Source organism: Nothoprocta perdicaria, unplaced genomic scaffold (assembly GCF_003342845.1).
Source record: "Nothoprocta perdicaria isolate Ctin4 unplaced genomic scaffold, notPer1 scaffold_68, whole genome shotgun sequence".
In the NCBI taxonomy this organism is placed as follows: Eukaryota; Metazoa; Chordata; class Aves; order Tinamiformes; family Tinamidae; genus Nothoprocta; species Nothoprocta perdicaria.
In genome coordinates, this window is record NW_020455954.1 from 1048166 (window position 1) to 1072155 (window position 23990).

The 23990-nt window shown below is 47.1% G+C and overlaps 1 protein-coding gene across 1 annotated transcript; it reads left to right on the forward strand.

The window, feature by feature from the left end:
- The first annotated feature begins 555 nt into the window (after positions 1-555).
- KIAA0930 (KIAA0930 ortholog) lies at positions 556-23038 on the forward strand. The gene is made up of 9 exons (XM_026050364.1): positions 556-699; positions 11335-11442; positions 12581-12658; positions 14945-15046; positions 15500-15640; positions 16828-17022; positions 18788-18950; positions 20614-20769; positions 21891-23038. The coding sequence occupies exons 1-9, from the start codon at positions 589-591 to the stop codon at positions 21929-21931; spliced, it is 1095 nt and encodes a 364-aa protein (XP_025906149.1). The 5' UTR covers positions 556-588; the 3' UTR covers positions 21932-23038.
- Positions 23039-23990: the final 952 nt, after the last annotated feature.

Genomic DNA, 23990 nt, shown 5'->3' on the forward strand with positions numbered 1-23990 from the left:
CAGGAAAGATTGCTGTCGTTGCAGGATGTGTCACCTTTCTTGGMAATTAGCTCTCAAATATCCTCAAGCTTTACTTGGCTATTGCAATAAATAAGGATTGCAAGACTCCTGCCGTGAGAGGCAAGAGTCCTGCCTCTCATTGCAGGAGTCTTTGAGATGTGTAGTGCCCTGTGGGGAGGGAGATGCCCTGCCAGGGAGGGGAGATGAGCACGTACAAATCTGGCCACGGGTATCCAGCCCTTAGGGCAATGAGAGCTGCTGTGGGGCTGGGTTGTCCATCACAGGCGTGCATGCACTCCCCTTTGGTAAAACTTGTTCTTTTGTGGATTTTTTTGTTTTGGTTTGGTTATTTTGTGATTTTTTTTCCCCTCCTTGCGAAAGAGGGTGAATTCCAGTAAATCCCACGTGCGTCCATCCTTGCTCCCAGGTGCTGATTTRGGAGAGGTCACAGCAAGAGACTTGGAGCGTTGTGGAGCGACCCCGTCGCCTCTGGTTGTGCTTAACCCATGGTTGTGCTTTGCTCATTTCCCCTTTCTTTTGCCTCTCTTAGGCTGCTTCAAAGATGACCGCATCGTGTTTTGGACTTGGATGTTCTCGACGTATTTCATGGAGAAATGGGCCCCCCGGCAGGACGACATGCTCTTCTACGTCCGTCGAAAGCTGGCCTATGTCGGTGGAGACAGCGCAGAGGGCAAGAAGGTGAGGGAGGAACGTGTGTTTGAACCTCAGGAGCCTGAGGGAACCTGGTGTTCGGTGTCCTGGGGTGCAAGCTGGAGTGAGGGACACCCATGGCAAGTTTTGTTGTGYGCCTGTAATGCTTCAGTTGCAAGTTGATGTCTTGAGGGAGGAAGGAAAAAGGAGGCTGTTGAATGAAGTAATTCAGAAAGGATTCATGTTAAGATACCGGAGCGCTCGGGGTCTGCTGGATGTTCYGTAGTGCCGGCTCCTGGAGCTTGGATGCGGTACTGACAGGTAGGGAAGCAACTGCTGTATCTTCAGGCGTGTAGTACACATTTAAGGCAATCTACACTCCTTGAGAAGGATTTTTTCATAAAACAACGAGTCGGGTAGTCTAATGCTACTGCACACGTATTTCTAGTTAGAACTGACAAACTTCTCAGCCTTTCATGGCAGATTTTCCCTTTCTTTGGCGGGGGGGGGCTTGCTCTGCTCGCCTACAGGAGCAACCACCCTATAGTGCTGTTGAATCATAAAGGTGTGTGTGTTTGTTTCTAAACCAGATACACCCAACCTTCTGGGTGAAAATGCGACAGTGTTAAGGAACATGGGGGTTAATTTTCTTGTTAAAGGGCTCCTGAAATGTTTTCCGAATTTTTTCCTGGAGATGCATGAAATAAGCTGACGTGTCTTCCCCCTGCTTCATTCGCTCTCATCTCCAGTTCCATCATGGCACCTACTGGGGGGGAGACAAGGAATAAAATGCTTCTTTTTGCCCCCTGTCAGATCAGGGGGCTGGCCGTCTCTGGTGAGGAATTTGGGGTCGTGTATTTAGACCTTAAGCCGATTTGTCCAGACCCCAGTCCGTTTTCTGCTGCTTAAAGGGTTTGAACCTGCTCATCTTCCCCAAGGGGAGGCAGTGGTGAAATGTATCCTTGCATTTCATCCCACAGCTTTATTTAAGCCTCCTAAAAGGGCCATAAACATTTTTGATTTGTGAGAGTTTATCGGGAGTGCAAGCTGTTAGAAAGTCCCCTGTCAACAAGGAACGAGTGGCAATTCATCAGCCAGTTCTCAGGTTTTGGCGGCTGTCTTCTGTGGTTAGGTGGCTTTGATGCCCGTACGTTTTTGTTTTGGTTTTTTTTTTCCTGTACCTACAAGAGCAGAAGAGCTTCGACAAAAGCATTTTAAAACTACATTTACATTTGATTTTAAAATCGAAGTGTAATAGAGCAAAGGTAAGCGAGTAGAAAACCCTGCTAGGTCAATTTCTGTTTAAGGTTGAAGGAGAGGGAGTTGGATTCACCTTTAGTAGTAGCAGCAGCTTGAAACAAGGGCTTCAGTTATCTGTCAATCTCAGAAGATGATGATGATAGTGAGGCGTAAGGTGGTCTGCTTTTAGACCACCTCATTTCTAGAGGTTTTCTTCTTCTGTTTCTTCCACTTTACTAATTTATTAAGCTCTTAATATGGTCTGTGCTGGAGCAGAAGGCCCAGACCTAATTCTGAGTTACAATCATTACCCAGACTCCAGGCTTTGGGAAGTGCAGGCAGTGCTGCTTTTCCTTGGCATTTCAGTGCCCCTCCTGCCGGTTTCCCTCCCAGGCTTTGAAGATCCTTGCTGTCCTTCTCTGAGCAACATCACAGCAACATCCATCTGTTGGAGTGAGCATAGGTCGGCTGTTATGGGGAGTTCCTGTTGCAAAGTTAAGAGATTCAGTATTTGGGGTTTTTTAAAATTTTTTAGGGTAGACTTCCTCTGCCTTGTGGCTTTTCATGCATCGTTACGTCAAGATAAGAAAAATCCCTTCACTGCTACCTCACACACCAGCTAATATGTGGAAATGTAAGCCCTGATTTTTCACTTCCAAAGAGCCTTATGCATTGCCAAAAGCTGTAAAGAGGTTAAAGTGGTTGGGCTTGGCATTCTGATTTTAAAATGGCATTAGATMAAGTTTTGCTGTCTCTGCCCCTTTCCAACGCAGTAGGCGTTTATATAGGATTACACTGTGCTACAGTTGCAAGCTTTTGATCCCTTCTATAGAAGAGCTTTGCTCTCTCATTGGATTAAAGAAGATGCTGGGGTGGTTTTGAGGGAGCCTGCTAGAGAGGCAAGCCAAACCACCCCTCAAAGAGAAGCGCAGCAGCGGAGCGAGGCTGCAGCAACCCCTTCAGCCTTGCCCCGTGCTCTGCTACCTGCAGGATGTGCTGCCTCCGTGGGGCAAAGATGAAGGCAAGAGGTGAGAAAGGGGCTATCCCTTCCAGGGCATGTTCTGAGCTTGCCACGCTCTGCTTTGCCTTCTGTTCCGCTTCTGCCGAGCGCTTGCTAAGGAATCCCTCACACTCTGAAGTTTTCCATAAGTTTAAGGGAGCTGTGTCAGCTTCAGGAGCAGAGCTGAACACGACCTCGGGCACAACAGGTATTGGCTGAAGGAGATCCTGCAGCCTGAACAGCATGCAGCAGAACTGCAGGGGAGGGAGTTACAAAAGTTACTTTGCTGCCCCTGTTGTGCCATTCAGACCAGCATGTTTTGGTTTTCTGATTGTTTTCTTTTCCCTAACGTTGTAACAAGCAGCATGTTGTGCACAAATCCGTGCAGCGGGACAGCGCTTCTGTACCCACGCCCCTAGTTATTTGGATAGAGGCTGGAACTCTGCGGGCCATCCCAGACAGTGGAATGAAATAGATGCAATATACAGAGTACTTTTGAATGGAAATAGGTGCAATATACAGAGTACTTTTTCAGCATGTCCAATGTAGTGATTTCCTGCCTCAAAGCAGCAACCTTGAAAGTTGATGTGTTTTTATGCCCTCACACGAAGGGGTGAACAGCTTCTTGTATTTACAAGAACTCTTGTATCTTTTCAGGGGTGTTTTCCTGTAGAGTAGTGAAGTGCAAAGGTTAGAGAGCAGTGTTTTTGGGCTTTGAATAGGGAGGGAAGCGGGTGCTTCTGGCTGTCAGCTGATGTGATAGATGGGCCTTGATGCGTTTCACTCATCTCATTCATTGGAGAAAAATGGGGTCTGACGTTAAAGCTTGCAGCTCCGTTTGGAATTGATAACAGAAGAAAATCGATATTTTTCCRCCCAAAGCGCCGTTCCCTGGGAGGGGAGGATGCCGACGGATCGAAGCAGGCTCGGGGCTTGCAGTGAGTCCCGTGCTGAGGAAGCAGTGTTGTTACCCTGGGCTTTCAGGGGCTCCACAACTCGGAGCACCTTTAGCTCTCAGTTGAGCTGGAATCTCAGCTCAAGAGCAGCCACGTGCCATTAGGGTTGGGAAGTGTCAGGAGGGAGATGGAGCTATAAGGATTTCTAGCAGTGCCGCAGAAGAATACTGGACATTGCATTGTTTTAAGAGGAAACAGAACACAGGGCAGAAAAAAACAGGTTGCAGGGGAAACTTGAAGTGATCACTGTGTTTTTCTGCTCTCCCTTTCCTTTCCCAAGTGTCTGCCAAGCGTTTCAGCGCCGCAGTCGAAGTGACCGCGTGGCTGGTGACGTGCAGGGCCCTGCATTGCTGCTGCTCGCGGGGCTGTGAAGTTTTTCTCTCAGAAAGAAACTCCTTGACCGGCACAAGGAAGAATTTCCAAGCCGTCTGAGGAGGATTCTCTTAAGGACTCAAGTTTTAAATCCTACCTGATTCTTAGAAATGATGGAGGAGGGGGAAAATCTGAATGTCTTGCTCGTTTAAAATTCCCAGATTAACTTTCAGCTCTTATGCAGACTAAACTCAGGTGACTGGAAGCTGTGCTGAACATGGTCAGATGTAGTGAAGTTGCTGCCTGTTTTTAAGCTCCTTAATTGATACCAATCCTCAGCAATAAAAGACAATAGTGCTGTTAATCATATAAATCATTCTTCCTGTAAATGTCTTTCTAAACATGTCTTTCCAGCTTCATAATGGCATGTGGAGCCGTTAAGTGAAAACAAAACCTAAAATGAAATTTTTACCTTGTGGGCTTCTGCCCTGAAGGTATTTGTACCAAATAGAAATGTTTTGTACAATCAGGTGGCTTTTTAAGCCTTCCTCATCATTCACCATCTTATTTGTAATTCTCTGCACTTCAGTTTAAAAAAAATATATTTAGGACCTCAGTATAAGAGCAGTCGCTCCCATGGCTGTGGGCTTTCCTCCTCTTACACACCCAAGTTTATCTATCCAGCAATCCCCTCATTCATGGGAATGACTGCTGTAATACTGAGATTACATTGCACAAGAGGTGAGAAAGAGGACAGAGGCAGAGAGGGCATCGGGTTCATCTGCTTATTCAAACAGAAACAGCGTCTCCACGAGAGAAATACAGAGTGTGTCACTACAAAATCTGGATGATTTTGACCTAAATTGATTTCCAGATCCAGCTTTYTATTTACAGATAGAGAGGGCAAAGCCGAGCGAATAGTTTGTTTACTCTTCAGCTTGGGAAGCGTGTTTGGGGGGCAGCTTTGCTGAACACGGCGCTCCGGATGAGCGCGGGATGGAGGAGGACCCGGACCTGTTGCAGACGTGGTTTTCGTGTCGTGAACCATCCTGAGGCTGCCGTGTGAAGGCTCCGATCCCACCAGCAAACACCCTTACGTGTCCTTGCCTGCAGATTCAGGTAGTGTTGCTGTAAATCTCCCAAGTTGAATGTTGAAGCTAAATGTCAGTGTTTAGTTCGCAGAAGTAGAGCGTGAATGTCGGGTGTACTGCGTTGATCTGCTCTGCAGTTTCTCATCTGTAGGTTGTGGATGAGCAGCAGAAAGTACAGTCRCCCAGCCTTTCTCTCCTCAGCAAATGGAAGAGGGAGTCCAACACCATGAGCAGATTCTCATATCCCGTTTGGACCTTGGAAGGAACCTCCGTAAGGTGCTGGAGCCTGGAWTTCCTTTTGGCTGGTGTGATTTACCTGGAGGCTCTGAAAAGTAAAGGCAGCTTTCTAGATCTTTCATGACTAATCCTGCCGATACAGCTTTTGGTTGTACCCAAGAAGCTGTGGGGAGAGGATTTTAAGTAAATAATATTTAAACAAATAACAAAATGGGTGCTTTGTTTGTAACTGAACTTTACCTCTTGTGCAAAGCAGTTCCCAGTTGCTTTACTGCAGTGGATTTCAGCTTTACAGCTAAGGTRCATGTCTGGTTGCTGAAAGCTACAGGAAATTGTACAACCTTTTCATGGGCTTCAGATTGCGTTCCAGGAGTGCTTTCTAAATAAATCCAGGAAAAGTGAGTTGAAATTTTATTTTGGAGGGCTTTCTTGACACTGTTCTCCATGGTCATTGTCAATATAAATCACAGTAGCCCATAACTCTTAAGATGAAAATTCCGCAAGGCCTGTAAAAGACTTGTCTTTTGGTGTGTTGTCACCTTCTTAAATACCCTTGTTCCCTTCTGGGTGTTGTCTTAGATAAATATTCTGGGCATGCCTGAGAGCCTTATCTGTTGGTAATGTCAGTGGTCCCTCTGCAGCTTCTCCATGTGGCAGGACTGGGGATGCACGCTCCCCACGGGGCTTCTGTGTGTGGATGCACCCTCCCCATGGGGCTCCGGAAAATGCCAGACTTCTATTTTTCCGCTTAAGAGAGACGGGCTCATCAGTTCGGAGGGGATGAGCGAGCAGATGGATTTTCATGGGTGACCTGGCGGGATCATTTCCTGTTGTCTCATCGGTTGCGCGGTTGGCAACGATGCCTGGAAGCCCCCGTTACAGAGCGCAAGATGACACTTTCTTCCCAGTGCCCTCCCAGTTTGCCAAGCAGATACAGAGCCAAAGTCTTGGAGATGGAACTTGTGACCTCCAGGCCACAGTGGCTGTTTTCTTTATTTTTCCCCCCAAATCTTTTATTCCTGCACCACAGAGACTGAAATGCTCCCAGGATAATATCCCGACTTTGGACTTACTGACCATGCCAGATAAGCATSAGAAATGCTCTGGAGCTGCAGTGAAGTGGCACTGCAGTTGCTGATCGCAGTCCGATCGCTGCCTGCGAAGTATTGGGGATGACCTTGGTGATGTTGGTCATGGAGATGATGCAGATTGGCACGAGTCTAAAAATGCCTGTTTTGCTGGGAATAGGTTGGAGTGATACTTTTTCGGTTACTTGAGAGATGATGTTTGGGAGTGAGAAGTCATGACCTTGCAGAGGCTGGGGAAAAAAAACATCTTTTTATATATATTTTTATATATATTTATATATCTTTATATATCTTTTATATATCTTTTATATATTATATATATATTTATATATCTTTTATATATCTTTTTATATATATTTTGAGGGGGGTGGCAGAAGGAGCAGAAGATGGCTTTATGCCCCAAAGTTTGTTCTTTCTGTCTAACCAAGTAGATTTGCAAGAAAATTTTAGATTTAGTTTAAAAAAAAAAAAAAAAACCCTATTGTTCTAACAAATCATATCTTCCCTTGACCTATCCTGATATAGGAGTGGTACTAATGCCACACTAAGTATTTCAGGTAATTTTGTAGTGCATGTGTTCATAAGATGCAGAAAGAAAAGGTGTTTAAATGTTCTGCCCAGCCTGGGAAGCTAATTTTGGTTATTTGAGTGATTTGCTGGCATCGCTCAGGGGCTGGCCCTTACAGTATGACTTGTGGTGACTGAATCAAGGCAGTGGATGGTTGGGCAGCCCTCCTGTTGAGCACAGGGTTCAAGTCAGATCCACTGACTTCAGAGAGAGAGAGTGTGTGTGGAAGCCCTCCCATTGAGTCAGGGGGTTCAGAAGAGACCCCCTTGCTTTCCAAACTCCTCTTGAAAGGAGTCCCCTTGCGGTGGGATCCAATCTTAGTCTTGAACTTGGCCAGTGGTTCGTGTCTAAGGGGTCAGACACGCAGAGATGGTGCTCGGGTAGATCATTAGAACAGTCTTTAGCAAAATAGGTAGGCAGAGGGAAGTTGCTAAGCAAGCTCAGATGTCAGTATGAGCATCAACTGCTACCCTACGGAGAATCAAAAGTCCCCTAAATCACCCAAAATGGAGCACCAGGGATTACCCCTGATGGCATCCCAACCTCAGCGGAGTGCTTGACTGCAGGCCCAGGAGCACCTTGCTSCAACTTGACAGTCCCAAGGGCTTGTTTGATACCTACATGGAATCGTGAGGTGGTCACGGTATTYTTCCTGGATATTTTTGGCATGTAACAGGTGTCTAAATCTGTTCTTGTTTGTTTTGCAGTTAGATAAGGGCTTACACTGTGTCATGTTGTCCTTACAGCTTCTGTGCGAATTGCTAGTTGCAAGGCCTTGCAGCTGCTCACAGCTGCTTGCAAGCCCTAATTAGCTATTTCACTCATTAACAGCAAGGGGGAAAAAAGAAAAGCCCAGAGTGTACCTACCACACTCATCTCCAGCATTTAGCAGCAATTCCTTGTTGTACTTCAAATATTTTCCTCTCTCTTTKGTCTTCTTTTAAGTGGTCTTTCATTTTCCTAAGAGGAAGATTTCACTTGTGACAAATGGTGCTGATAAAATGTAATCTTCTTCCACAGTCCAAACTTCTTGCCAAATGCCTTGTGTAGTGCAAAGCATCGCTATGTGTTAACTATAGATGAATCTGGTAGTGAAGCAGCCAAGGATYGCAGTCTCATGGGATGGCCCTTCTGATGAGGACACGGATGGTGCCTGGTGTGTCCTGGGCAGCAATTACTTCCATTTGGAGGGGATGTGTAAGTGCCTGCTGACGGTGAGACAGCTCATTGCTTTCCATGAGGCTGCTGATTCATGYCCCAGAGCGGGTGCTACGTGTGAGGCTGCTGGAGGGAATAAGGATGCCCAAGTGCTGGAATTGCTGAGCCAAGCCAAGCTGGTGCTGTTGCACATACCGGTGTCTGAGCTACGAGGTTGTCTCGAGCTGTAGGTTTAGCACCTGCAGGCAGCACGACGTGCTCTACGTGCACCAGAAATCAGTTGTATGGTGAGGTGTGGGAGGTGGTAACGAGGAGAACAGAATGGGTGGCTGGAAATAGGGCAGCAGAAAAAAGTAGAACGGAACAGGACTGGTGCCCAAGGGAGGAGGACGAAGCGTGGGAGGAAAGGGCGCTAGTTGCCTTATTAGTGAACTCGGGCAATTTAGTTCAGGTAGGATTTAAGACGATAAYGCACGGAATTATAGGGAAACACTTGGATAAACATGAGAAAGATGCTTCTGAGGTTGCAAGCAACGCTAGGCTTCAGAACAGCGGGAAGCACTGTGTGATGGGGATGTGAAAGACGTGCTCTCATGAAGGTGTCTCAAGGTATAATGCTGTATTGGTACAAGATACCGTCCAGTTATTGAAATAAACTTTGGCTGGTTTTCCTTCTTGTCTTTGCACCTCAAACCTGGCAGTGTGACAACCTAGGAATCCAGTATCACCCTGAGTCCCGCTGCTGGCTCTGGAGAGAGTGTATTTCCTATCTGAGCAGCTTAAGTTATACTGTGGAAAATGTCTGGAATGCCGGCCCTTCCTCCTCTCCTTTTCATGCTTGCCACCCCATTGCAGCCTATGGTTTCTTAGCAAACGTCGGGTAGGATAGTGAGAAGTGGTGCTACGCCTGCATTGCAGAACAGCAGCATCTGCTTTGCACTGGTGCTGAAGACCAGCAAGGTGCTGCTGCTTGTGAAGGGTCTCCTCGCTGTCCCGCTGCCTCCTTGCTCACGGCCTGTGTTGATTTCAGTTTATTATTGAGAGTTGTGAGAGTTGAGGTTTATTTTTGAGAGTGTTTCAGTGGCTTGGGGGGCTGGGGGGTGCTGTGAGGCGCCCTCAGCAGAGGGGCTGCAGGCCCCTGAGGGTCCTAGCCCTGCGCTGGGCGCTCTCTAGGGGTTCCACATCCCTCCCGTGCTGGGGAGCCCAGCACAGGCCCCGGCCTGGTTCCAGATGGCTCCTCAGCGGGGCTCACTGGAGGGGAGGATCATCCCCCTCATGCGGCACTTTCCTCTTGAGCCTGGGACACCTGGGCCCCACGTCACTGCTGGCTCTTGGCCACCTTGCTGTGTCCCCCCAGGCTCTGCTGGTGCAGGAGATGGCTCCTCTGGACGCGCGGGGCCCCGCGCTCGCCCGCCTTGAATGTCACGAGGCTGCTCCTCACCAGGGCGAGGCCAATCGGCCTGCCTAACGGTACCAGCGGAAGCTAAATTCCCTGGAGTTCACTCGTATGAAGTAGAAAAAGGGAGGAAAATGGACATTTTGTGGAGCTGTTTCTGCAGCAGGGCTTCTGCGCTGCTCAGTGCCTGGCCTTAAGAAGTAGCAGGAGACTCAGCTCTGTGGTTGACCCAAACAGGAGGCGAGTAAATGGCAGTCAMCAGGGCAAGGGTGTCAGAGCAACGTGAGCCCCGAGGGACTGAGGGATCCAGCTGAGCCATCTGATTCCGCAGGGAATGTGGCCTGCTTCCCACGCGTCCGTGCCAGGAACACATTGTGGCCTAAGCAGAGGAGCAGTGAGGAGCACGTGCAGCTGTGGCTGGAAAACTGTGTGGAGGTCCTGGTGTTGCTCTCCTGAAAGGACCGTGAGACACGGAGAGCGCAGGGAAGGCCGAGAGGAGCTGCCTAGCCGTGAGGGCCACAGCCTGCCCTTGAGGGGATTTTGCCCCGTTCACCTGAAGGAGCATTGACCGGTGGCTGCCGTGTAGCAAGCRGGGAGAAACGTGGTGCGAGGGCTCCGTAACTGCCCAAGGGGAATCGTTCAGCACGTGGATCAGTCCTGCCAGGCCCTTGGTTGGAAAACATGAGTGGCCGAGGTGGGATTGAACGGTGCTCAGAAACTACTGAATTCTTGCCCGGTTAAAGATAAGGACCCTGTGGCCACAAAGGCCGGGCCACCAAAGACATCAGATATTTGCTGTCAACTTGGTGGTTAAACCCAGGAGTTAGTTAAATGCAGAGGTTTGCCCTGGGTTCGTCCAGTTTGTGAGTGAATACCGAGTTCACTCTTGGTATTGCCCCTGTGACACGGCAGCTTCTGTCTCCCAGGGAATTCCTGCAGTCTTGTGAACACGGTCTTTCCATGCTTGTAGGTATAAAAGGGCAAATACTGCTTTACTTTATTTGCAGATCAACTTAAATTACAATATTGTCTTCAGCTGTTCACATCTCAGCYTTTTTGTTTTGTTTTAACAGTAATTCTCGCTTTAGGGAATTATGTTGCTGGTAGAAAAACTCCTGGCTGGGAACTTTAAAAGAAATAACAGAAAAGCAAATAATTATATATGTGTCTATAGATATTTTGAAAAGATGTTTGTAAGGGTGGAAAATAACAGTAGAGAAGAAGGCAGCTGTAGTGTCTGAGGGTGCCAGTTCTGCACCCTCATTCTGGAAATACTGCACTGCTTCATTGTGCTTCATGGGTTTTCAACCTTGCAATTTCACCCTTCTGAAAGGAACTGAAATATATGAAATATATTGAAATATATGTATTGGGTGCTCATCTCTTTTGGTTGCATATTCTGGCTTTCCAGTTCCCTGTTTTCTAATGAACCCSCTTTTTTCTGCCCTGAGCAGAATGAAGGAACGGTTCATGAACCACCGCTGCAGCTTCATCAGTTTTGCATTTGTCATTTAGGCCAGTTCAGCTTCTTGCTGTTTCTTTTTTWGTTTGGTTTTCCGGAGTGAATTCTGTTCTTGATGCCACGCGTGCGTGGAGGTGCTCGTAGCCCGTGTCATGCGAGGCCTTGTGCTTTCTCAGCAGGTCGAGGTGGAGGTTTACCGCAGAGATTCCAAGAAGCTGCCCGGCCTCGGAGACCCTGACATCGACTGGGAGGAGAGCGTCTACCTGAACCTCATTCTGCAAAAGGTTACACTGAAGCTTTCTTAATTTTTAACAGGCTAATGACAGTATGGAGGCTATGGGCAGACTTTGATCTACTCCCTCTCTTCCCTTCCTTGGGAAGTTTGAACTCCTGTGGAGATTAGAAACAAAACCTGCTTTTCATTTCATCCTTCAGACACTAAATGAGCATAAATGAACTGAGAAATGCGTTTTTTTCCAGTGGAGTCCCATTGACTTTTCTCAAAAAAAGCCTTTAAATATACCTAGTGAAGGTGGGCTGAGCGCTATGCTCAGTAACAAGAAGCTTTGCAAAATGCAGTTTATCATCAAATTTTGGTATTTTTAAGAATGAACGGGACTGCTACACAGGTAACACTTTCATTAAATACAATCCTGGAGCAGCTAGGGATGAAAACTGCAGAGTGGAGGTGCAGTAAAAATGGTGGGCACTGCCCTGGGAATTTGCTGCTCCTGTCGTAAGAACTGCAGTGGGCCAGGCCTTTTTTGGTTGGTAACATGAAACTAGCACAAATTGTTTTTTAATTGCCTTAGGAGTTGTTCAGTTATTTCACATTCCTTTGGTACTTTGGGAAGCTGTTTGATACTGCAGTCATTCCAGAGCTCTATTAAGTTTTGTTGAATATGGCCTCAAAATATGAGAACTGGAGAAGAAGCCTTGTTTTTTTTCTTGCCTCCCTCCCAAAACTGTCATTGCCAGACTTCTCTGCAGACAGCAATTGCACCAAGGTCTGATAATGCATAAAAGTAAAACACATTTTGCTGCAGTCAGAATTTGGAGGGGCTGTTGCAGCAGGGCATTGCTGTCTGGAAGAGTCACACTTGCTCCATATGAGTTTTCCCTGCTTATTTGGTAGGCTATTCTAATGGCTTTCGATTAGTCTAAGGTGTTGCTTATGTTCATTAAAGTTCCTCTTTTTCCCTTTTCCAAGGCAGGTGATGTTTTCCATGTATTCCTTGAAGTCTGTGTGTTATGCTTATTTCCCGCCTCTGCCAGAAAGCTCACGTTAAATAATGTTGACAGGAGGTTTTTTAGGTGACTTTTTTTTTTCCAAAGAGGGAAGGCAGAACTTAATCYGGTTTGTGCACCTAAATGGTTTTTAACTCTAAACCTTCATTTCTCTGACTGATTTCTCTTTTTCAGCTGGATTATGTGGTGACTTGTGCCGTGTGCACACGATCAGATGGAGGAGATATTCACATTCACAAAAAGAAATCTCAGGTGAGTTTACCACCTTATTTCTGTCCACTAGAGCTTAGCATTTAATATTATGCGATCCAAAAATTAAAAAAGAAAAAATCAGAGCAGTAGTTCCTAGGCTGCTCTCTGTGGAAGCTCAGGTTTTTAGCTTTCATCTGGTGCAGGTTGTCCATGCGCTGAGATCTAAATATGCTTGATAGCCTCTTTCAGAAAATTGTAATGGCTTTTCAGCATTCAAGGCATATTTCTCTTCTTACTGGATTTGGAAAGATTATATTGGGGGGGATATGTCCAACTGTTTAACCAATCTGAAAATAAACCTGAAATTGTAGAGTTGGCAAAGCCACAAACGTTTTTTGAGGAAATCTTCAGGGTTAGCCTGTAATACCTGCTATTAGGGTCATTAAATGATAAATAACTTGCTGATTATCAGCTTATCTTCTGGTGCTTAGTGACAGGGATAAGAGGCCACGGGCACAAGCCAGAGCACAGGCAGTTCCATCTGAACATAAGGAAAAACCTAGGTTTTTTTCCCCATTATGAGGGTGCCCAAGCTCTGGAACAGCTTGCCCACAGAAGCTGTGGGGAGTCTCCATCCTCAGGAGATACTGAAGAGCCTTATGGACATGGTCCTGGGCAACATGCCCGAGGTCATTAGATGATCTCCAGCCTCAGCTCTTGCCTGGTACTGCAATAGGGTGGCATTCTTGCCTTTTCTGACTTAAACTGCTCCTAACCTTGCAGCAGCACCCCACAGGCCTTTCGCACTCGCTCGTGTGTGGCAGTCGGTTAATATAGGGCTTAATGTAGCAGAGAACACTGAAAAATGAGCAGAGATGGGCCACACGCGGGAAACTCCACATTTCTTCATCAGATCTGTTGCCAACAGATCTTCCAACACCTTTTCCCTACTTGGCATAAATKCTATTTTGAAAAGCTCCTGTTGCACAAATGGTTTCCTTTCCTTTAGCTCCTTCAACTGCTTGTATGGCTTTATCTAAACTAGGCCACAGGGKTTTTTTTTATCCTTTAATTTTTGTCTTTCTCTTTTGAAATCAAGTGTGTTGCCTACAAGGCAAGCTAGCACACTGATTATGGTATTTGTAATTTGCATTATTTGGGTGAACAGTTGCCCTCTGTTGTAGTTGCTGAGACGCCACATTTACATCATGGACATAAGCATTGTATTTCTCATTGTTTCATGTTTCCCCTGTGCTCCGGAAATTATCTTTCACCCTCAGTTAATTTTGGCAAAATTGTTTTGAGAAAGAATAATCTGTCAGTACTGTTTGCAGATTTGAAAGGTGGGAAGAAGAAGAAGAAAAGAGCTGTCCAATATTCCAAATATGGAGGGGCTTTTTTGCTCCCAGTTCCTAGAGGCTTAAAGTGTGAGACTCTAAAATTTTTCTTTATGTCTCCTTTTCCAGGAGACACTCAGAAAACATAGAAATACATGAGCACGTAGCAGTAGCATTTCCACATGATGAACTCTCTTTATGGGGGAGACGAAGCAAATCTGTATACTGTGGAAGGAAGGTCTGTTTGCATTAGCACATTCTCATTGCAGCATACAGCACTGAGGCTGTTCATTTTAACTGAACAAAAGGCAACTTTTATTATTATTTATTATTTTAGATCTATATTACTACTCTGGCTGTTCTTGTTTTAGAAAGTTTGTTATCCTGTCAGTGTGTAGCTCCTTGAGTTGGTGGGAACACCGTTCAGGAGTCTGATGTGCTGTACTAYTCCACAGCTACTCCCTGTCCCTAAGACACAAACCTAGGGGGAAAGGGGGAATCCAACTCCTACCAAAAATCATTTTGCAGACTACACTGATTTTTATTCATTTATTTGTTTATGGCTTAACAATAAGCTTTCTAGCAAGATCAGTTTTTCTTTTGCACACGATGGATAGTATTGAACCAGAAGACATCCATATTTCCTGCAGTGGTGACAGTAATCTTTGAGGAGTCCTATTAGCTTTGCTAATGCTGCTGCTTGCCCTGCAGCAGCAACCTTCCCTTTTTTAACCATCTTTAACAAAATTTTCACATAGGCTTCCTATGTGCAAGTAAGGACGAACAGCCCTTAGTTGTTTTTCTTTCACTTGTTCAGCATGGACTGTAGTCAGCAGCCAGTTGAGCCTTGCCTGCAGGATGTCCAGCATCCTTAGCATAAGGCAGAGCAGTGCTTGTTTGAGCAGCGTTGGCCTGTGGGCTCTTGGTGGGGTTTCCCTTGCGTTCARTGCACCAAGTCCTGTCTACCTTTAGCTGAACTGATGCAACCTTTCTCCTAAATCTTCCTCAGCAAGTGTTTGCATCTCCTAGCAAGCACCCGATGGACAGCAAAGGAGAAGAGTCAAAAATCAGCTACCCCAACATATTCTTTATGATTGACAGTTTTGAAGAGGTGAGTTTCTTGCTGCAGCAGAACTTTGTCTGGGCTTCTGACCTGGGTGAGGTTTTTTTTTTTCCTTGATGCCTTTTTGGACAAATATTCTTCACCACTAGGGATTTTCATTCCATGACTTTTTATGGGACCAGGCCTATGATGATTTTTTGGGGTTTTCTCCAGCTTTAATGGATTTGAAACCTGAAGTTGAAGTTGAATGTTGGTGTTTGTCTTTATGATGGGCCGAGTAAGACAGACTAGGTGTGAGCACTGCTTAACCCAACACGTGATCTGCAATGAGCAGTGCCTTAAGGCCAAGTGCTTTGAAAAGGCTGGCGTGRAGCCAAGAGCTCCCTTGATTTCTATCATTGAATCTGTGCTGGGCATAAGGAGAGTTGTGGGAAACTGAATATGTTCGAGCTTTAACCGCTGCAGTTGCCCTTCAGGTCTTTCCTCTTGTATCCCTGGCAGGTTTTCAGTGACATGACGGTGGGCGAAGGAGAAATGGTCTGTGTGGAGCTGGTGGCCAGTGACAAAAGCAACACCTTCCAAGGGGTGATTTTCCAGGGCTCCATCCGCTATGAAGCACTCAAGAAAGTCTATGACAACAGGGTAAGGCCCTTCAGAAGGGCAGTGTCCTCTACAGTGCCCATGTGCTAAACACCTTTTGTGCTCCCCAAAGGGTTGGCTTTCTGTTCTCTTCAGTCACCTGTGTGGCAGCCAGGCCTTTGGGGCTTTGCAAGTCGCAGGTTGCTCAGATCGGGGTGGAAGAATTTGGTGTTTACCAGTGGGAATGAGGTTGATAAGAACCCGAGAGCGTGGCACGGAAGTGGATCCGAATAAAAGGAGTTTGGGAGCCCCTTTGCTTTTCTGAAAGCTAATGGATATTTTTAATTATCTTCAGAGGAGAAAGGTGTTACAGGAGGTTTTTGAACTCTGATAGCTCGTGTGTAAAATGTGCTTTCCTTCCTTGAATTTTATACTCCCAATGATTTTCAGAAAGCCACTATAGTTTTGCTCATGGAGAAACTTTTTTGCTTACCTTTAGAAACATGAAGTGCCAGCACCTGCAGTTTAGGGTTCTGTGCTGAAGCTGAGAGTGCAAGAAACAAAAAACTAAATAAACCCACACAGCTTGCTCTGAAGACAGCCCTGAGGGATTCAAAACTTAAATTGCTTTCTGCTGTGAACCCCCTCATCTCCCATGGTTCCTTTCCCTTTGATCCATCCCTTTGAGGAAAATCTCTGAGTAATCTCCCCTTCTTCTCATTTTAAGTGCAAATAGTTCATACTCTTCTAGGTGTCCTTCTAGAGGAGGTTGAACTGAATTGCTTCTCTRTCCGGCCATCGCCTTATGGCATCGTGCAATTAACAGGCAGGTTATTAAAGTGCACAGGAGTGCAAAATCAGTGAAGACCAAGCAGAGAGAAAGCCTTGCAGTGGATAGGCAACATTTGGTGTGATAATGTCATATCAAAGGTGAGGAGTATCCTGTCTGAGCACACTGCTGTTTCCCTCTTGTTAATGTAGTTGTTAAATCTCTAAATACTCAAGCACAGCCCAAAGCCAAACTTGAGATCTGATCTGCTTGCCTTTTCACAGAAGGGGGTCAAGCTCTTCATACTCCTGAAGGTTTTGTCTTGCAAAATCACTCCTCGTGAATTAAAATACTCTGTAAAAATGAATGTATTTGTCACGAGGTGCTGTGCTGTTGACTTGAGCTGCTGCTGTCGGGGAACGTAGCCCTGTGAAGCGCGGCGCTCTCAGCTGTGCTCCTGTCCCACCTTGGTGCCTTGCAGGTGAGCGTTGCGGCCAAGATGGCCCAGAGGATGTCCTTTGGCTTCTACAAGTATAACAACATGGAGTTCGTCCGCATGAAAGGACCCCAAGGCAAAGGGCACGCGGAGATGGCCGTGAGCAGAGTTCCAACGGGCGACACGTCGCCCTACGGCACCGAGGAGGATTCGAATCCAGAGTCACCGGTGCACGAGAGGGTAAGTAGCAGGCAGAGACACTGCCCTCCAGCTAAGCGTGGATTCCTTTTGCTTCAAAGGCAGGGGGTGGACTGTTGGGGATAGATCACAAGCTAAATTTGTGTGTTTTGGAGCATATTGTGTTTGTGGGGAGGGACTCTTTGCAGTTTTCCTTGAGCAAATAGAGAATACGGAGGTGACTGGATGATTCAGGCTTCTGGAGGAGGGCTTTATTGAAGCAACRATGAGGCAACAGGGAGAATGATTTGGCCGTGAAAATGGATGGATTCCATTTCTGTAAAAGCCAGGATTTACCTACAAATGCGGAATTAGTATAAGAGGTAGGGTGTTTCCTAAGCCTCACAGGAAACATGACAGAAGTGCAATAAAATACCACAGATGTCAGCTGGACCCTTTTCCAGTCCAGAGCACTGTGCCACTGAGTGYGTTTTGCCTCGTTAATAGTCACTAGGCAAATTGCTTCAAAGTAGGTGCACATATGTGGCCTGGGCAGGGTAGCTACTGATGGGTTTTAGTCTGGTTTCCTGCCTGATCTAGGCAATCCACATRGTTTAAAAAAGCTGCACGGGATTTTTTTGCTTGCTTGTCGTTCTGGCTTCCTACAAGGCCAAGGGAGCTGTTAGGACAGAGCTCTCCTGCTGCCTATAGGTGCTGTCTACCGTATAGCTACAACCTGGAGAACTCGGGGCTGGAGGAGCTTTCTGCCCTTCTGACTCCCAGGCTTCCAGGGCTGCTCTGTGGTAACGTTTTGTCAGTGCTTTTCTGGCAATGATTTTGATGGTGACTTTTGTCTGTGTTACTGATTTCTCCTTCCATGGGTGATATGAAGTGGCTGCCGCATTAAAATTAAATTGAGGTGAGCACAAATTAGAGATCAAATATGCTAAAAAAGATCATTTGACAGGTAAAATGCTTCTGATTTTCTTTTATAGCAGTGACAGATGACAGAGATTCTTCAGTGCAACAGCAGCATAACAGGTTTGCTGTCACCTCACTAACGTGTTTGCTCTCTTATTCGTATGGACACGTGAGCAGTACGAGAGTGTGAGATTCCAGACCAGGAGGAGCTTACAGAGTCGTTAAATTGACTGTGTGAAGAAAGGAGTTAGGAGTTGCTCATCTCCATTAGGAACGTAGTTTGCAATGCCTTTTCCCCCCCGCCCCCTCCTTTGAAAGGAAATTACTAAAATATTACTAACATAACACTTCATTCAAAAGTCCTCCTGAAATGGTCAACTGTAAGTGTGGTTTACCCAAGAGGAACCTTTGTCCTGAAGGAAGGATCTGCGTGTAGCTTTGCACCTAACTTGTGTTTCACTGTGGACATTTATATCCCTGCATTTGCCATCACTGAGGCGCATCACTTGATCAGTGGCCTTTCACTTGTGCTTTTTTTTTTCCCTCTAACCTATAGAAAAAATCATRTAATTGTGCATTGACTTCTGTTTAGATTGGCCTTGCGGGTTGATTGCCTTGTGACCCTGCTTCACAGAAACACCATGAGCTTCACTTGTGACCCCATAAAGCATCTTTTCAGCACTGAAACTCCCATGTGTTTACCAGAGGAATGAAGATTGGCAATTTTAGTGTGTCACTACTCGTATTAACTCAGTCTCTGGAATTTGGAAAAATAAGATTGGGCTTCCTGGTGAATTTTGCTCACGGCTGCCTTGTGCCACCTATTGGGACTGGTTATTTATTGTTGGTAGTGTAACACGCTTTCAAGCCAAGCAGTTTCTCAGCATTTCTTCCACTTCCCTTTCAGGTCACGTCTTTCAGCACGCCGCCGACCCCGGAGCGCAACAACCGCCCGTCCTTCTTCTCCCCATCCCTCAAGAGAAAAGTGCCCCGCAACCGCATTGCCGAAATGAAAAAATCCCACTCGGCAAACGACAGCGAGGAATTCTTCAGAGATGATGACAGTGGAGGTGAGAGCAGTAACAGCAGCTAACCCAGCCCCTCTGCAAAGGGGACGGGGTGATGGAGAGGGATCCCAGTGCTGGATTCTCCAAAAAAATTGCAGGGTGGAAAAAAAAACAACTCTCCAGAAAATCAAGTGCCCCAGTGATTCCTGCAGGTGTTTGGAAATAATCTCCTGCTTTTAGACAGGTGAAATATTTGATAGAAATTTCAGGAGGAGAAGTCCTCTGAATTCCATGAGCACGTTCAGAGTTGGAAACCGTTGAAGAGGCATTTACTTCAAGTGGCCTTGCATTCTAGTTCTCCAGAAAAAAAGAAATCCGATGAATTAACTTCTTCATGGGATGGTCTAACACATTGGTAACTTTCCCTTAATTCTGATTGCTTGGTGTGAAACAACAAGACAAAAATTGAAACTTGTTCAGAATACATTTTGTAAGTCCAGTTGTATTACAGTTTTATAAGACAAGAAACACTCGATTGGCAATGTCTGAACAGCTTATATTCAAAAAAAAAAAAAAAAAAACCTCAATCTAGAAATGTTAGCAAATCCAGGGTTCCATTAGGAAGTTAATAGGTAAATAAAAAGCTGATTTCCAGATGAGAAGAATCAGAAGCTGGCAGCGCTGGGCTCAGTAGCAACACAAGCAGGTGCCCTGAAATGTAATGATGAGTGTTCTTGCTATTTTCACTCTTTCTATTTACAAAAGTAGACACTGCAAAATGTGGCTTCACTTGCAGCCTTGTTAAGGGTGTTTTCCTATTCTTTCCTGGTCCATGATGTCATGTAGCCCTTGTTGTTTCATACTATTGCTGCTGTTGAGTGGGAGGCTGGACCAGATGACCTCCAAAATTGCCTTTCACCCAGATGATTTATGATTATGAAAAAATCTATGATGATTAAAATTTGAGCAGCGGAGCCGAGCAGCATTGCCATAGGTCAAATTTGGATAGGATTAGAAGAGTAATTTAATGTATTATGTCAGGAAGCTGCACTTGTTTAAGAATATAACATTTCTAAAAGGAGAAGGAGCAAAACTGCATTTCTCTACAAATTCAGAAAGCCGTGTTTGCTCAGGAAATTTCAGTGGTGGCCTTGGATACCTCCAGTGCACTAGCAGAGAAAAGTAGGATAAATGAGACTTGCTGTGTCGCTCCGTGTGCTGCCAGAGTAGATTCTGCTGCATTTTCTTTTAAAATTTGGATGGGCCTGTTTGGACCCTGCTGTTTTAGGACCCTACTTCTGAACAAATGGATCCCAGAGCTTGCATTGCTGTGGTCCAGAACTGTTTTTATTTTAATATCAGCTTCTAGTTCTGTGGAGCAAGGCTCAGTTTTCAGAAGTTGTGTTTGGGGGCTCCTATTAGGGCCAGAATTGCTGGGGGGTCTGAGATGTAGCCTGGGGAGCTGCAGGGAGCGGGCCCCTTAGTGCAGCCTCTCCTCTTTGCCTCGCAGGTGTCTGTTTTCCCTGTAAAAGACGCAAATAGTTGTTCCTCTCTTACCCTCCTGTGTTTCTGTATGAGTAACTACTTAATTGTAGGGATTTTCTCCTTTGTACGCGAGGCGAGGCTGGGAGAAAAAAAAAAAAAGAAGAATTTTCTGATTTTCTGTTGCGTGTGCCAATAAGTGTGGAAGTAGCATCACTGTGAAAACTGTCTTCTGCCTTGCCAGACCTGCACAACGCCACAAACCTGAGGTCGCGGTCGCTGTCGGGAACGGGACGGTCCCTGGTTGGCTCCTGGCTGAAGCTCAACAGAACAGATGAAAATTTCCTACTCTATGCACACTTAACCTACATCACTCTGCCATTGCATCGGATTTTAACAGGTGAAGCTTAACATTCATTGCCTATAAGTGGAGAAGGTCATTAGGCTCCCAGGCAGCCTTAGTATTAGAGCAAGTTCCTCTTTCTCCAGCTGGCAAAATAACCAAGTTAAGAACCCAGCTACTGACGGCAACAGGTAGAGCTGAGACCTTTCATTAAGGGAATTGTGGAAAGGCAAGTCTGGAATTTGCAGTGGTCTCCTAAGTGGCAGTTTTGCCTTTTAAAGTTGGGCTCTGCGTGAAGAGTTGCTTGGAATGGTCCACGTTCCTCTACTGATGTTTGTAAGTCAGCTGGGTGCCCAGCGTCACCCATCACTTGTGGGGATGTTTGCCGTGATGCGGGCGCTAGGGGATCATTGCTAGCCCCACGGTGGCCAGGTCTGCAAGTCTAGGCTTCRTGTTGTTGTCCCAAGGCTGCTCCAAGTCCTGCCTCTTGGGACATCCTTAAAACTGCTGCTCGCTCTGAGAACTTAATTGCTTTCCTTCTGTGCCCACCCAGCAAGTAGGATGACTTGGAAATAGGTTTGCCTGGACACGGGGTTTTGTTCAGTGTGTTCTTTTCCTTGTCTGTGTCAGGTGAACTTCACCTGAGACTTCACCTGAAAAGGAAACCAGGCTATTTTAAAGCTATTGTCAAGCTGCTCCTGAGAGGAAGCAGAGAGGAAAAACGGTTCCTGAGGAATCTGTTGCTCTTTAAAGAGGTTAATGTGCTGCGGGAAGAGTTAGGAAGACAATGTGGGTGTTCCATTGATGTCCTAAATTGCACTCTGCTGGTGTAATAGTCTGCAGTCTTGTCCTCGTTTGCAAGCTGAGATTTCAAAGCCTGTTGCAAAAGTGGTTTGTTCCTGCTCTGCGCAGAAGGAAACGGTAGCTGCTGAGGCAGAGGGGGGAACTGTGCAGAGACACTTCTGCATCCTGTGCCCTTTTCTTGTGGGCACGTGGGGGTTGTTACCCAGCTAAGAGAAATTATGGAATCCAGTAAAAGCCAGTGCTCTCTAATTAAGAGCCCTGTGCCCCGTGCTCTGGGTGTCCCTGCTGGAGCAGGGGGTTGGACTGGATGGTCTCTAGGGGTCCCTTCCAACCTCAGCCACTCTGTGATTCTTCTATGATTCTCTCCCGTGCAGATATCCTGGAAGTGCGGCAGAAGCCCATCCTGATGACATAGCCGAGCGCGGGGCGCCGCCCCGGGGCCCCTCGCCAAGTGCCTACCGCCCGCGCGCGGCGCATTCCCGCGGAGGCGCCGCCTCGGGAGCGCAGCCGCCGCGGGGCAAGGGAAGCCAAGGAACACCAGCCAAACAGAAGTGCCTCGTTCTTCCTCCCGCCGCCCGCGCGCTCGCCGTCTGCCACTCCAGTGCTGCTGCCCGCAGGAGGAGCCGCAGAGCAACGGAGAAGAGAAGGAGCAACAAAACGAGGAGAAACAAACCGAGACGGGGCCGTGCTCGAAACAAGTCGAGGCTTTAGTGGACAGTTTGTTACTGTGTTTGCTGTGTAACTGAGAAGCCAACAAGCATGTGTGGAATGTGTTGAACTTGATGTTCTTGGAGAGAAGCAACTCGAGAGCTTCCTAGCCTGGGGTTGCCCAGGCTCCTGCCCGGGCGCTCCGCGGCCGTTTGGCCTGGCACGTGGCTCCGTTGGGTTTCGAGGGATGAGGGGTAGTTTCCTGCTGTGGAAGGTAAAGATGCTACGAAGATGCATTGCCGTCTTGGTACGTGCAGTGGGTCAGGCTGGAGGTCAGGTTGAATGTGCTTAAAGTGTCCCCATTTGTACGTCAGTGTTAGTAGGACAGGGGAACTCTGCCGACAGATTTCTGTATCTACCAAAGAACAGCAACGTTTTCATCCTCAAGAACTGTCTTAAAAAAAAAAAAAAAAAAAAGAGAGAGAGAGAGAGATCTGATGGGGCAAAAGGCTCAAATGTGCTGCCCTGGTACAGCTGAGGTTCGTATACCGTGGTGCAACTGCTGCTTATCTCTGTTAGCTGAGTCCATCCGTGCTCAAGTCTAAAGTGGAAAAGCAGGAGCCTGTTCCTATACTCCCCACCTGGAAACCTTACTGGTACCCAGACCCTTCTGCATGCCCGGGAGCTCAGAGCCAGCGAGGGTGTCCTTGCAGCAGCACCCATCACTAAGGAGTGCGTGGAAGCTGACCAACAGCTAGGCAGCTTGCCCACATGATGCTTCATTTCCTGGCCCTGCTTCTCTGTACTGCCTCTGTGCCGAAGCACAAGGGGTTTTCCCTTGAGGACAAAAGGTTTAAAGGCGATTCTGCTCTGAGAAGTGACCCAAAGGAGCATGATGTGAGGCTGGAGTGGGGTGTTAGGAGTTTTGGGGCAAAAAAAAAGGACAAAAAGCCCTCTGTTTACAGGTGAAATGCTGCTTTCCCCGGCGCGGTGYGCGCAGAGGCCGCCGCGGGCTGGTGCGCGGTGCGAGCCGGGCGACACCGACCCCACACCGCGGCGGGTCGGGACCGGAGCGGGAGCTGCGCGCCGAGCGCAGGGACCATGCGGGCCCCCTTGGCCCCTCGGGCGGCACCTCGGCCTCTGCGTCCCTTGGGTCTCCCTCGCGCGTGGCCCAAGTTCTCTCTCGAGGTGACGTCCAAGCCGGAGGCGAGGAGCCGGCTGCCRCGGAGCTGTGGCATTGCCTCGCAAGGTGCTCGACAGGCCGTCCCATCCAAGGGCTCACCGAGATCCTAGGTGACGTGTTGAATGTCAGGCAGTGCAAATATTCTCCCTGCATCCCCCTCCCTTGCCCCCAGTACCCGTGCCAAGGATTAAACCGCAGTAGAGCTAGAAGATCCTTCCCCAGTTCTGCTCTTAGGCTGTCCCTTCCCGCCCTTCGTTTCGCTCAGCCCAGCAGCGCYGTTCAGCTTCCCCTAAAATCTCTCCCCTTAAAGGGAGAGAGGTTTGTGGCTTCACTGCGACTGGCAGCTGATGTGTTTAAGTCAAAGAGCCAGAGGAAGAGCAAGCAGGAAGTGATCCCCACATCGGGATCTGAGCCGTGTGAACGGGAATGCTGCCAAGCCTTGCAGCCATTCTGAATGCTTTCCCCGTGCCCATGTGTGAGACTCGGGAGCTGTGGTCTGCAGTCTTGAAGAGGTTTTGCTGCATAGGACTTGAGAATAGAGGGCAAATGGAGAAAGATTCTCAAACAGCACAAAAAGAACAGTGCAAATCCCTACCTACCGTCGCGTTAGGTGCTTTGTTCCATCTGTAGGGATGAATTTTGG